General features: G+C 38.8%; 1 protein-coding gene across 2 annotated transcripts in view; it reads right to left on the bottom strand.

Moving 5' to 3' along the window:
* The window catches only part of LRP1B (LDL receptor related protein 1B), a 1,349,043-nt gene that overhangs the window by 201,049 nt on the left and 1,133,519 nt on the right, over window positions 1-14,475 (bottom strand). For both annotated transcript variants that reach the window (XM_075933312.1, XM_075933313.1), the window contains 2 exons: window positions 12,931-13,112; window positions 3,922-4,121 (listed from right to left, as the gene is read on the bottom strand). In XM_075933312.1, coding sequence (XP_075789427.1) covers window positions 3,922-4,121; window positions 12,931-13,112 — 382 coding nt within the window. The remainder of the gene's footprint in view (window positions 1-3,921; window positions 4,122-12,930; window positions 13,113-14,475) is intronic.

The raw sequence follows: 14,475 nt of genomic DNA on the forward strand, positions 1-14,475 counted from the left end.
CTGGAAAAGACTACTGGGCTGTCTACACTGGCCCTTTTCCGGAACAGTATTCCGGAATAAGGACTTATGCCCGAGTGGGAGCAGAATAGTTTTGCCGGAATAGCGGCTGATTTTGTACAGTAGAGCGTCATTGCTTTTCCGGAAATTCAAGGGCCAGTGTAGACAGGTCACAGCTTATTCCGGAAAAGCGGCTGATTTTCCGGAATAAATGGCCCAGTGTAGACACAGCCCCCGATGCGTAACCATCTGGTGAGGACTGAGCAAATCCCAGAAAGACAAGATAGAAATGCTGCCTATGCTAAACATATGGCTCTGAGCGTCTAGAAATATATGTGGCAATGAGTTTCCTGGGGAGACAAAAGGCCTTGTGTCTGAAGGTGGTCCATGTCAGCTTCCTTCTTGAATGTGCAGGTGTCCGTCATCAGTACCTTTGAGAGTAGATGTGAAGAAAATGGTACTCGACTGCAAACAGGAAATAGGTCTTTTCCACAGGATTAAGAAAAGGGGATACTTTTTTGCAAGACTATCATGTGTAAGTTGGGCTTGCTATGTAGACACACTGTTTGGAATCATCTTTCTATTAAATGTACATGAAATCTGCAATGGTTTGTGGCAAAAGTAAACAAAACCATATTACCCAGAAGTCTGAAACTCCTCAGAGAGATGTCCTCGGTATTTTAGCCTATGTGCTTGTGGGTATACACAGTGCAGCCAAGAAAGGATTTGAATAAGCCAGATCCCTAGAAACATCACACCAAAGGGTTTGCCTGTGGCCCTGCTTCTACACCATGGTGATGCTGAGTGAACCCTCCCATCCCAAAGAGGCAGAGCCAGCAGCAGATGAAGCACTCTTCCTCTCAGGAGTAGCAAGGGTATCAAGAAGTGTCTCTCTTTTTTTACTAGAAATGTGGGGACACAGCAGATGTTCACCCATTATTGCACTGGCTGGTCTTGCTACACATACTATTCTCTGCTGAGATGGTACTGTTAGGGGCCCGTGCAGCAGTAAGTTTTGAAATTAACAATGAAAGAAAATTAGAGGGACCACTGGTTCATGCCCGTTGTTCCAGGCTGTCTGTAGACTCAGGTAATTGTTACTCCATTGTACATATGAACTACATGTTTAGAAGCTTTTCTTCATAACCATGAGACATAAAAACTCATGTTTTACTTTAAAATAAAATTCAGATTCTCATGTAATCTAATCATTCACAAAGCTGGAGCCACGCTGCTAAAGTGCATTGAAAAAGCGATCTGCTTCTTTGAAAGACAGCGTCCACACTGAATAGACGCTATCTTGCATTTAAGCTATGATTGCTATGGACGGAGTGGCCACTAGGACACCTGTGCTTTTTCCTCTTCCCACTTCTTTTGAAAGAACTCCCTCTTCCCCATCCACACACGTCTTTTCCCGAAAGATCTCGTTCGGGAAAAGGCTTCTTCCTCATAGAAAGAGGTTCACCAATGTCAGAAAAAACCCTCTGTTCTTTCAAAAATTTTTCAAAAGAACGTGCTTGCAGTGTGGACGTGACATTTTTTTGGAAAAACAGTCGTTTTTCCAAAAATACCTCTGTAGTGTAGACATAGCCTGGGAGAGAGGAAAGGAGTAGAAATGGCTGAATATGTGAAAATACAGGAGAATTGTGAAAACCCAAGGATCAGTGATGAGTAAAGCTACTGAGAGACTTTGTGCTGTGGCAATAAAACAGTTACAAAGTTTACTTAGGAGGAATAGTTTGCAAATGATTTTCAGCAGTTTCAGCAGACATCATTTAATCCATCACTCAGATCCCAGACCAAATAATTCTTTTGAAGTATAAGAGAATCCTTCCCCTCTACAACTTAAAAAACCCTACTTTTCTGTCTTGCTTCAAAAGCATGGAATTAGAAAACACACATTCCTATTTGTAGAATAAAAGTTTTCTACTGAACATTGACAATAAACCTTTTTTTCCAATTTAAAAATTCAGTTGCCAAAGGAAAATAATAATAAAGAATAAAATTCACCAGCTTTCTGGGTATCCAATGAAAAATAAACAAATCAGGGATTCATAAAACCTCGCAATCTTTGAATTCTAAAATCATAATTTGTTTAAGCTTAAATTCGGGTTTAAGTTCTCACTCTTCATTATGTGGCAAATATGCAGAAACAAATAGAAGGCAGCCTCATTCAAGGCAGCATGGGGGGGGGGGGGTAATGTTATGTGGAAAATGGCCAGCGTGACTATGATGAGACCCACAGTTCCCTTTGGTGGGATGGGTGAGGGTGCCACCCTTTGCTCCTATTCTTGGGCAGTATGGACTCTGCTCATGCTCCTCTTCCCCAAGGGTAGGGTTATCCTCAGACCTTGATGCTGGGGGAGGGAGTCTCCCTACTTTGCTGGGACAGGGTCTGCCTTCATTCAGTTCTCTGGTCTTTCAACAACACATCTCCAAACTCCAGTCCCCTCTTCTTGCTCACTCAAAACAAGTTTACCTGTTTTTCCAATGTATGTCATAGAATAGAGCACAGGTCCCTATTGCCCAGGACTTATTAATGAACATGGGGAAATAAAGGAAAACAAACGGTTTGTTTAAAATACCTCAGTTTACGCTTACATAAGATAAACTGAGCTTTACTGTCTAGTTTGTTATGGAAAGGAAAGAAATGCTTGCAGATTCGAAAAAAGTAATTTTATGCCCTGACCTTAGTTTGGATGTCTCAAGGGGGAGAGAGATAGCTCTCCCTTTCTAGTCTTCTAAGTTTTCCTTCCCCTCCACCCTTCATTCTGGACAAGACCTTTCTGAACTCATCTCCTATTACCTAGATTTCCCTATTTACCAGTACATACAGTGGAGTTGTACTTTTACTGCTTCTTCTAAGGCTTTGTCATAGCTAATAGCGGATAGAACTCTTTTGATAGCTGCATCTCAAAAGCTTACCGACATATATCCAAAAGAATATGGTTCAGCGATACATGTGTGCCTGGCAAGGAGAGTAGTTTTTAATAGACCATAACCATTACTCATTGAAGAAAGTAGTTTTATTTGACTTAGTTGACTTTTGCTAAAGCTCATTTTCACCCTTAAATTCATTGGGTTATTAAATATTTCCTTGTTAATAGACATATGTAGTTTGTCACTGAGCTCTAGCCGAGGTCAGTACTTACTGTTTGAAGATTTTAGAGTAAGGGTTGGGCAGAATCAAGCTTTATTATAGAAACTAAATGTTCTCTTTTACAATGGAAAATATTGCCACTCCATAATAACTCTCTTCCTAGAGAATATGTAATCTTGTATACTAAAAGGCAGCATATCATTTATGACAACAGCAGCTTTACGGGTAACATTTCTATGCTAATAAATAAAACACATTAAAAATGACTGCTTAGTTCAACCAAGGGAAAAGAAGTCTTACTATTGAATAATGTATTTGGACTATTCAGAAAACTCAGTTCCTATTTAGAATTTTTGCTTTCTTTTGATAAAAGAGATGTTTCACAGATAGGAATTGCTGTACATTTGCATGCATTAAAAGAATGCTAAAAAGGCTTTTATAAGGAATAAGGTTTTTGCCCTGCAGGATTTCATGTTGGCAGCCAACATCTACAACAAATTCAGTGTTCATGAGGAGTAATCTAGCAAATATATGTGTTGGCCACAGCAGAGGAAATAATGAAGAAATACAAAAAAAGAAATTTACCTCTTTGATTTTGTCTAAATTTGGCTTATGCAGGAGGAGAAAGAATACTGTTTTCTTTTCAAGAAGTATCATTTAGTATTCTGCTTAATGATGGAAATAAATTCACATTCTGATTCTTAAAATAGTTACAAAAAAGCAGTGCATATTTAAAATATAAAAGCTCTTTTTCCTATTATAATACAACTTTAATTAAAAATAAGAAATGTCAAAAATTGAATATTTACAGCTGTTTGACCAACCTTTATGTCTATGAAATCCATCCATGTCAGAAAACTCAAGATGATTTCCATCAGCCCAGTAGAGTCTACGGTTGACATAATCTATTGTAAGAGCAGTAGGTCTGGAAATTTGTGTTTCTATGACAACAGTTTGATTGGTGCCATCCATACCAACACGGCCAATGTGAGGATACTCACAGCAATCAATCCAGTACAAATATCTAGGAAAACAAAATCAATAATTATTTTGTTTACAGCTTCAAAGGCACTAACACATAGCACCTAATGTTGTTCATAATTTATTTTGTTGGTTTTTAATATTATCCAGTAATTATTCCATAGTTCTTCCACATTCCATTTTTACTCATTTGAGGATTTTTTCCAAGTAAAACTTTACAACTTCATAGCCCAAAGTATAATATTTATAGATGAATGAGTCACCATGTTAGAGATACTGATGTGGCTTTGCATCTATATTTAAACCATGAAAGGAAAAGCTCATAATGGACTAAGTATGTCATATCTCATTAAAGATTGCCACCCTTAAATTCTGAAGTATCATCATGATTTTGCTAAGCGAGTCTAACATCCTGCAATAATGTTATTGCCAAAATAATTTCAGGAAGGTAAAATATAATACAAGTTGAACCTTTCTAGTTTGGTACCCAGGACTTGACCTGTGCCATGCAAGAGATTTTGCCAGACCATGGGAGGTCAATATTGTCTAGCAGCAATGACAACACTTCAACTGCTTACTGGGCTCTTAGGTAAATTAGAGCTAATAACAGCACAGAACACTGAGAGCCAGGACTGGTGGGTGTAAGCAAATTTTATGAGATGATAGGAAACTTGCCCACACCCATGGTAAGTAGACATCTGGCTAACTAAAATCATGCCGGACCATGGAGGTTTCCAGACCAGAGTGCCACACTAGAGAGGTTCAACGTACTATACTGAAATGTCAGTTGTTTATATTTTATACATTAACTTTATTAATCACACCATTACACAGAAATTACATCCTTTCATAATGGATGAACTCCAAATCGTTGCAAGGAGAGTACTTTTGTCAAGATTAAAAAAGGAGAGAATACTGATGGAGAAAGATGTGTTTCTATAACAGTCGAAAATGAGAGAACATCACATTGTATGAGGATTTTGGTTTTGCTTTCTTTTTCTGTTGATTGTGAATACTCAGCCATAATGACTGGCATTTGTTACATTTAAAAATAATTGTAAGGAGATATTTTGTTTGAGTTCTATAATAATTTTTTCTCATGAGATACTGACCAATGTAGAGGTGAGAAAAAATGTAGTAAGATGTTGACTCCGAAATGGAAACATGGGCATAAAGGGTCCCATTGTATTGTTTACTTGTTTCAACCTCATGGCATATGTACCTATCACTTCTCTTCTGTAGGGAACAAACACCTGACCTTTATATGTGGATTAACAGATGGATTGTTATCTAAGAATGGTTTTGGGGAAAGCAGGAAAGGTTAATTATTTTAGTTTATCTGGCTCAGCTTTAGTATAAATACAACCATATTAACCTGGTTTTGGTGGGCACCTCTATAAGTGACTGGAACGGGGTCAAGTTGCCTATCCCAAAGGCTCTTGGGAACTAAGCATGTTGTGGGTAGTGATACACATGCTTACAAGGACAATTTTGAAAATATTGCCTGCTAGGTAATTAGTTGAGCGCATTCTCATTAAATGACAGGGGAAAATTAATTGCAAACATAACTAAACTAGCTATCCTGTCTAAGAGGCCTTTTTTGTTGGAATGTGAAAGAGAAAGAAAAGGAACAGGAGGATTCTTTAATTAGAAATTAGATAAGTTGTGATGTAATACTAAATACTTCCTGTCTTTTACACACAGACAAAAGTCCTCACATTACAAGGATAAATCCTCCTTACCCATTTTCAAAGATGAACTGTGTTTATAATTATTTTTCTATTGTTGTCACATCTCTATGTATAAATAAATCATATGATACCAAACCTAGTGTAATGTCTTTCTTCTCCTGTGCTGTTCTATCTTTTGCTCATAATCAGAGTAACTTTCAATATATTGATTTATATTTTTGACTTACTTATGTTTAAACAATTTGTTTTACAGTACAGCCTTCATAAAACATCACAAGAAATCAATGCTGAAAGCTAACACCAAGCAAAAAGAAAAGCTAATGTATGGTTTGACTTTGAAGAGTAATTGTGAAACAGCAATAGGATTCTGTATTTACTAGTCTTCAAAGATTTAATTTACTAAATGTATAATTCTTTTTCATTTTCACATTATTGGACTTCTGCTCTTAGGGCTAACTTCACTAAAGGACTTGGGCGTCCTCACACTTTAGATGCTAAATCACAGAATCAGGCTCCACTGGGATTCAGAAAACATGAAAATTAGAAAACTGTTACTCAGCTGCACCCTACAGATACCTACTTTAAGTGCCTGAATTTGTGAAATAAAATGTCTCTAAGCACCTATCATTCTGACCCTAGCACATGTGCACTGCAACCCTTTGCAGTGGGAAGGGGAGCTGGTCAGGTAAGTGTGCTCAGATATTACTATTGAACTGGACCTTTCTAAAAGAACTTTACATAAAACACTGCTAAGGGTGGCAAGATAAACACCTGCAATGTAGGGCACTTCCACTTCAAGAACCCTTTCTACCAGAGGAGACAAAGAGAGTTGAAGTTGATTCTGCCAGTTTTCACGGGAGAGCCTTTGCCACTGGTCTATGGGATATTCTCATGCTGAACTTCCAAAATGTCTCCTGTTGAAGCTGTTCCACTGTTGCTAAATAATTTTAAAAAGTCATTGGAGCAGGGGAAGTAGGTCTTCCCTGGGGGAGTTCTCTAACCAACAGGCTACAAATTAATTCTCCTGCTTGCTTTTTCTCTCTGGCTCCATGATGAATGTTTCACTGTGGATAATAGGAAAAAATGGGCCAGAGAAAGAGAACCCATTTGTTTGTATGAACGTAAGTTCTAAGAAGAGGAAGGATATACTCCTCTTCAATCTGTGGCAGGACAGTGATTCCTAGCTTAACAAGACATATCCACCCTTGCTCTGATTGAATAATCCACTAAAGTGGCAGGAAAGGTTAGCTGCCTCAGGTACATGCTTATGGTTCCTGATGGGCACATACTCAGGGGTTCAGCCCCACTTAGCCTACTGCAGCTTCACTTTATCATGATCGCTCAATGAGGACCAGAGTGGAGCATGTTTCCTCAGGATGGTAATCAAGCCCCCAGATTAAAGTGTAGACACATCATCATCTCAATGAAAGCCAGTGAGACTAATTCTTGTCGACAAACCAATGCACGCTATGGAGGTGTAATCTCTAAAGCTCACTCGTGTGCACTAAAGCCTTCCAAGTGGGTTTTAATAAATACATACTATGGAAACTTTAGTGCACACAAGATCAATTAATGTGCAACTCTTTAGTACACTTCAGATGTTGCACCTTGCTAAGGTGCATTATCCCACCATATAGACAAGCCCTTAGATTCCTAGCCCCAGGGATGCCAATAGCCTTTCTTGGTCCTAGGGCAGGGGGCTGGCTCCCTCCTCCTGGAAATGGTAGGACCTTGGGCAGAAGAGCCAGGGCTGGGACACCCAGCTCTCAGCACCACCCAGTGTTTCTCCCTCCCCCAGCCCTTAAGGATGCCTTGAGTAGACTGGTACTCTAGCAGTGATTTAAAGGCTCCAAGGCTTCAACGGACACTTCTGCTGTAGCAATGGTGGCAGCTGGGAGCACTAGGCCCTTTCGTATTGCAGGGTCCTGGGGCAACTTCCCACATTTCCTCTATCCATCCCATCGGCAGGCCTCACAAAATGACTTAGATTATTTTGAAAATGTTGCCAGGATGATTTCTTTCTTTCTCATGCATCATCACTGGTAAAATTCTGGATGCTGTTTTATGTCCTCAGTTGCCCCTGAGTATTCCCATAGGAGGCTAGTGAGATTGCACAGGTGTAACAGAGGAAAAACATATTTGAAGACAAAAGGTCAAATTCCACATTCTTTAGTACCAGTCATTAAATCCAGAGAAATTTCAATGGCTTCATTGAAGATTTACACTAACTTGGAGCAGATTTTAAAGGCAAGCACATGAGTAACTGAGACCAGGATTTTTTACACAATGAGGCCACATAGACTTAATTAATGAAAAATATGGGTAATGATGATTGAGAGGAAGAAAAACCAAGCTAGATTCTTGGAGTCTAATGTTAATTTGTATGCATGTCAGTTAGGGGAAAATAAAGCAAACGCTATTCTTCTGCTAGTAAAAGGAGAAAATTTGGTAAGATGGGGGCTTCAGTTTCAGATTTTTCACAGCCACTTCCTAACATTTCTGTGCAGCTCTGAGAAAGAGGTGTTTTGGGGGCCACAGCAGGAGTGTCCTATGTACCTGCGATTCTCATTGGTGGAATGATCTTTACAAACTAGTGCATAACAGAGCATCTATAAGGACTCATTAACTTGTGCTTGAGGGTAGTTTGGTCCCTGGCAACCTCAGGGTCCAAGGAAAAGAGCTTTACCTGCATCCAGAGATAGGATTCTGTGCCTTATTCCCATCCTCAGTTTTATCTAGCTTTGCTCTGGAATAATTGAGGAGAGAGCTCTCTATGTACACGACTACACAGCAGTGTTATTTCGCAATAACACCCGTTATTCTGAAATAACTATGCGAGCACCTACACAGACAGTCCGTTATTTTGATATAATTTCAACATAATGGGCAGCTTATTTCGGCATCTGTAAACCTCATTCCATGAGGAATAATGCCCCTTCCAAAATAGCTATTTCAGAATAGTGATAGGAATGTAGCCATGTTAGTCTGGTGTAGCTGAATCAAAAAACAGGACTATGTAGCACTTTAAAGACTAACAAGATGGTTTATTAGGTGATGAGCTTTCGTAGGCCAGACCCTCTTCCTCAGATCAAATTGTGGAAGAAAATTGTCACTCCATATATACCAAAGGATACAATTAAAAAATGAACACATATGAAAAGGACAAATTAAATTTCAGAACAGAAGGGGGATGTGGGAGGGGGGTAGATGTCTGTGAGCTAATGATATTAGAGATGATAATTGGGGAAGCTATCTTAGTAATGGATAAGATAATTAGAGTCTTTATTCAAGCTTAAGTGTCAAATTTAAGCATGAATGACAGTCCAGAGGATTCTCTTTCAAGTGTAGTTTTAAAAGGCCTTGGAAGCAGGAGGCAGGTAATCAAGTCATTGAGACAATGTCCTTTCTGGTTGAAATGGCAAGAAACTGTTTTTTCTTTGTGATCCTGTCTAATATCTGTTTTGTGGGCATTGATCCTTTGGCGAAGTGTCTGAGACATTTGTCAATGTATATAGCAGACAGACACTTTCGGCACATGATAGCATAAATTATATTTCTGGATGAGCAGGAATATGTGTTCTTGATCTTATAACTCACTTGGTTAGGTCCAATAATGGTATCAGCAGAGTGAATATGTGGACAAAGCTGGCAACGGGGTTTGTTGCAAGGAAAGGTACCAGGGTTGGTATTAGTGTGGTATGTCCTGTGGTTGTTGGTAAGAATCATCTTGAGGTTAGGTGCTTGTCGATAGGAGACTACAGGTCTGTCTCCCAGAGCCTCTTGGAGTTTAGTATCCTCTTCCAGTATAGGCTGCAGTTTATTGATAATGTGTTGGACAGGTTTAAGTTGGGGGCTGTAGGTGATGACAAGTGGTGTTCTATTGTTGATTTTCTTGGGTCTGTCTTAAAGTAGTTGGTTTCTGGGTATTCGTCTGGCTCTTTCAATTTGCTTTTTTATTTCTCAGGGTGGGTAGTTGAGGTTTATAAATGCTTGGTAGAGATCCTGAAGTTTCTGGTCTCTGTCAATGGGATTAGAGCAGATGCGGTTGTATCGAAGGGCTTGGCTATAGATGATGGATTGTATGGTGTCTTCTGGATGGGAGCTGGAAGAATGTAGGTAACTGTATGAGTCAGTGGGTTTTCTGTAGAGGGTGGTGTCTAATTTTCCATTGCTGATTTGTACTGTGGTGTCCAGGAAATGGATCTCTCGTGTAGAATGGTCCAGGCTGGGATTGATGGTGGGGTGTAGGTTGTTAAAATCTCTGTGGAATGTCTCCAGTGTTTCTGGATGCATGGCCACCACCACCACTACAGGGGAGGTCTCCAGTGCCACCTCCCTTTGCAAACCACCTTCCCACTTCAGGGGCTGGTCTCTAGCCCCCCACATTAGCCTCCCCAGCCCCAGAGGAGGGGGAGGGTAGGTGGCATGCAGTCCGAGCCTCGGCACATCTGATGCCTGGGGGTAGATGAGGAGCCATGTTGAAGCAGGATGTAGACTGTGGGTGGGGCCACACCTGACAGTTTGGGAAGGCAATACTTTCCCCTGCCTCTTATACCCGTTCCCTACGCTCAACATCCCTTTTCCAGTGGAGAAATCATTTAAATTTTATATTTTTGTCCCTGTTTCTGGAAACACTGGGGGTGTATCTATACAGCACCCAAAACTTGAAATAAAGTACACAATTTGCGTTACACAAATTGCGTAGCTTACTTTGAGTCTTTTTTGAAATAGGGTATTTCAAAATTTGGCACTGTCTATACAATGCCAAATTTTGAATTAAAGCACTATTTCGGGCCATGCCTTACTCCTCATAGAATGAGGTTTACAGGGATGGTGAAATAGCACATCTGCTATATTTTGAAATAGCGGACGAGTTCAAAAGACATCGGATAGCTATTTTGGGATAAGGGAGGTGTCCCAAAATAGCATTGCAGTGTAGACATACTCTTAGTGTAAAACATAAGGAAGCAAATGTATTTATATGGAGACTTTCAAAGCAAAGGTACAAAAGGAAAACCTGCATATGCAACAAAGCTACTGGAATGCAATTGCAGGTACCTTACCAAAGAAGGAAAGAAAACACTGCTCAATGCTGTGGGGTGGGGCCTGGAGCCACTGTCATGCCACACATCACTGCCCCGCCCCCCTTCGCCTCCCGCAATGGTGCTCGGCTGACTTTTGCACCACTCAGCTGGGCTGCCACAGAGGAGCAAGCAGCGCAAGCAGCCATTTGGGTCCTGCACTCCCCATGCAGCATCCCCATGCTGCATGGGGACCGCGGCACCCAAACGGCCACTTGCACTGCTTGCTCCCCCACTGCGGCCCAGCTAAGTGGTGCAGAAGTCAGCCGAGTGCCACGGCGGGAGGCGCAGGACGTGACTCAGGTAACAGCGCCGCCCAGAGGGAACAGCTAGGGAGGCACAGACAGCATTTCAGTGTCACAGAGTCACAGACATTGGGCTCCAATATATATGATTAGAGTCACATCTGAAAAGGAAGCAAAGAAAACTTTTTCTATTTTGTGTTTTCAGATGAAGCAGTCAAGGCTAGTTGCGAATTTTATTTATTTTAAGAGGGGTTTGATTACTTCATACCATTATTTTTAACAAATAGCCGTAAGTAACATACCAATAATGATCCATTTTAAGAGCTGAAATGGTACAAAAGTAACCTGTCAAGCAGTCTTTATATGACTTTTTCAACTACATGCACTGATGTTTTCATGGCCATTGTTTATACATATATTTATTGATGATTTAAGGGTGCTTCCTGTTTATGAGGCAACAACTATATACCAAGCCAAATAAACCCAGGCAATAAAAGTTGAGAGAGTACAGTTATCACCTCACGAACAGGAAACACCATGAAATTGTTGATACATTGAAATTTCTCACTTAGAAATTATTTTTTATCCTATTAACTGGGTAAAGAAGAAATGGTTTTTATTTATATTATTATTATTATTGTCAGTGATGAATTGGTACTTTACAGATAAGTCTGACAATAATGTCTCAGCACTCTGAAAAGTTTATAATAAAATATTTGATGAATTTGTGTTTGAGGTAAGCAAAATTATTTATTTCATTTATTTTTAATCATTAATTTTACCTACTATAAAATTATCTGGGTGTATGTTGATTCTCAAACGATCAGTAATTTTGGAGGGACAGCAGTCAGTCAGAATATAGAGGTTTGTACACTTTTTAAAATAGCTCTCAAGCTGTGAGTTAGTCATTTCCCATTATCTCTATGACTTTGGTTCAGTAAAGATTTGCGTTGGGAAGAAAACAATGATGGTGATATTCGGACTGCATGTAGAAACCTACTGTAGATAAATATACATGCAATAAATATTTAACAATGCTGACATTTAAAATTTGTTCTCTGTATGCTTCAGAACAAGTTATTTAAATGAATGGGACAGTCTCTACTTTTCAGAACTATTGTTTCGATTTGACTCTTTTATAAGTTCAAGAAAGGCAGCATTGGATCAGTTTTGGAAGACTATTTTTGCAATCAGAGTAAAATTTGCACTTTTTCCACGAGAACTAAAATTATAGAGAAACTAACAGTGAATCCCAAGAAGTGCCATTTTTGAATGCCACCAAATGCTGATTCAGGTCAACAACTAATTTTTGTGTAAAAATACTTCATTCTATTGCCCATATTAAAATAATGGTAAAACTATTTAAGCCAAGAACATTTTTCATTCTTGCACTAGCATACAGAAGAAATCTGAAAAGTGTTTTTAAAGATGTGGCATTTACCTACCCTCTCTTTGGATGCCAGTAAATGCAGAAGAGTAGCTATATGCAACTCAATACAATAGATACTTTCAATAAAAATGTGACTATTCTTAATGTTTCATATTTAACATGATACAAATACCATAGGTGACATTACATTGTATCAAGATGTGTTACAATGCAACATGAATTATTTTTCCTCTAACCAGCATTAATCTCCATATGTTATGAAAAATAACAATCTTGAAGACACAACTAACATCTTCTGTGTATTTTATCTGATTGATATACAATAAATTTACAGTATTATAGAAAATTTAGATAGTGATTTGTTTGTGCTGGAGAAAAATGTATTTGAAGACTTTAACAATAATTCATTATCTAGTTTTAATTTATATTAAATTGTTTTCCATACCCAGATTGAGGATCCAAAGACAAATCTCTAGGAAACTTCACTTTCTTTTTCACAAGAACAGTAGGGTATAAACCATTCAGTTTTGATACTTCAATAATCCTTTTTTCTGCATCAGACCAATAGAGATTCTTTCCAATCCAATCAACAGCTAGTGCATTGGGAACAGCTGTGTTATGTATTACCTAGATAAATTGAAATGAAAAAAGTTAACTACTTAAAAACAACTGAGTTTTGCATGTTTCAAAATGTTTAAGAGAAGAATGCAGGATGCACCATGAAGCACCGTGGAGTAAAATTATATGACATTAATAAAGTTTGACATTTCTTAAAAACTAGGGTTTTTTCACAAAATTGATAGAACGTAACTGCAATGAAAGAGGGAGAATGGGGCCCCCCAAATTGCTACTACCGACAGAAGAACTCTTGATTATATACCGGCATTTTTATTTTTTATTAAGTTTTGGGGGTATTTTTTGTTTTTGTTTTGTTTTCTTGTAGTCTTGTCACAAAATAGAGATCGAAAAAAAAGTTCCTTTTAGAACATTGACTTGTTTAAAAAAATTCCTCTCATTATGAAACACCAAAAAGGCAAGATTTTTCCACTCTAAGGATAGCTATTTCTTGGCAATGCCTCTTATTTTCTTCTCAGCAGTAAAATGGCACATGCCTGTCTTTATTGTGACAGTGATGTCAATGCTTCAAGACATGAATGAATAAAAATACACATTGTTGCAATGAAAATGCCCTAATGGTAAGCGAGGTGCCTTGCAATATCAGGAAGTTCCCAGATATTTAAATTGGCTGAAATTAGAAAGCAGAACTAGAACTATTTTAACAAGATTAAAAATCCTGGATTATATGTAAATTATAAGGAAATAATTTTGAGGACTGAAATTACTGAGTATCCCATTAAAATAGTTTATGGTCCATAGACCAGTGAGAAATTGATCTCAGAAGATGCAGTTCTATGGAGGCTTCTGTGGGATTTAAACAAATATATTTAAACCACATTGGATTACAAATCTCTCCATAAACATTTAAAAAAAAGTCTTCTTGCCCTCTTTGCTTTTGGTTGGCTGGATATATTTTGCACCAGATCCTCAAACCCACAGTTGTGATGCCAAAAGGATGATGAAACCAACAAATAGCCAAATCATGATTCTCCTGCAGCACAAAGCTCATGTTGCTGACTTTACACTACCTCGCCACAATTCCTGGAATTGGGAAGATTGGAACTGTGAAAGGGCATAAGGGCAAAGCTAGTGTGCTGCTGTGGTCTGATAATGCCTGTTTGGAGTAATGGTACTTTGGGGCCTTGCATCCAGGACAACACAGAGTAGCCATGTGTCCCCTTTAAATTGTGCCAGTGGCTAAAATGGCCCCAGTCAGTCCTAGGATTGTGGAGTTGAAAAACTGACTACCACCTCTGATCTTGCCTCCCTTACCTACGTTGGACACAGCCTTGCATCAGTGTAGCATTTAGTCTAGATGAAACAACTTCATTTAGGAGGGCCTGCACAACACATTAAGTACCACTGAATCTCT

The sequence above is a fragment of the Pelodiscus sinensis genome, chromosome 7 (genome assembly GCF_049634645.1).
Source record: "Pelodiscus sinensis isolate JC-2024 chromosome 7, ASM4963464v1, whole genome shotgun sequence".
NCBI lineage: Eukaryota > Metazoa > Chordata > Testudines > Trionychidae > Pelodiscus > Pelodiscus sinensis.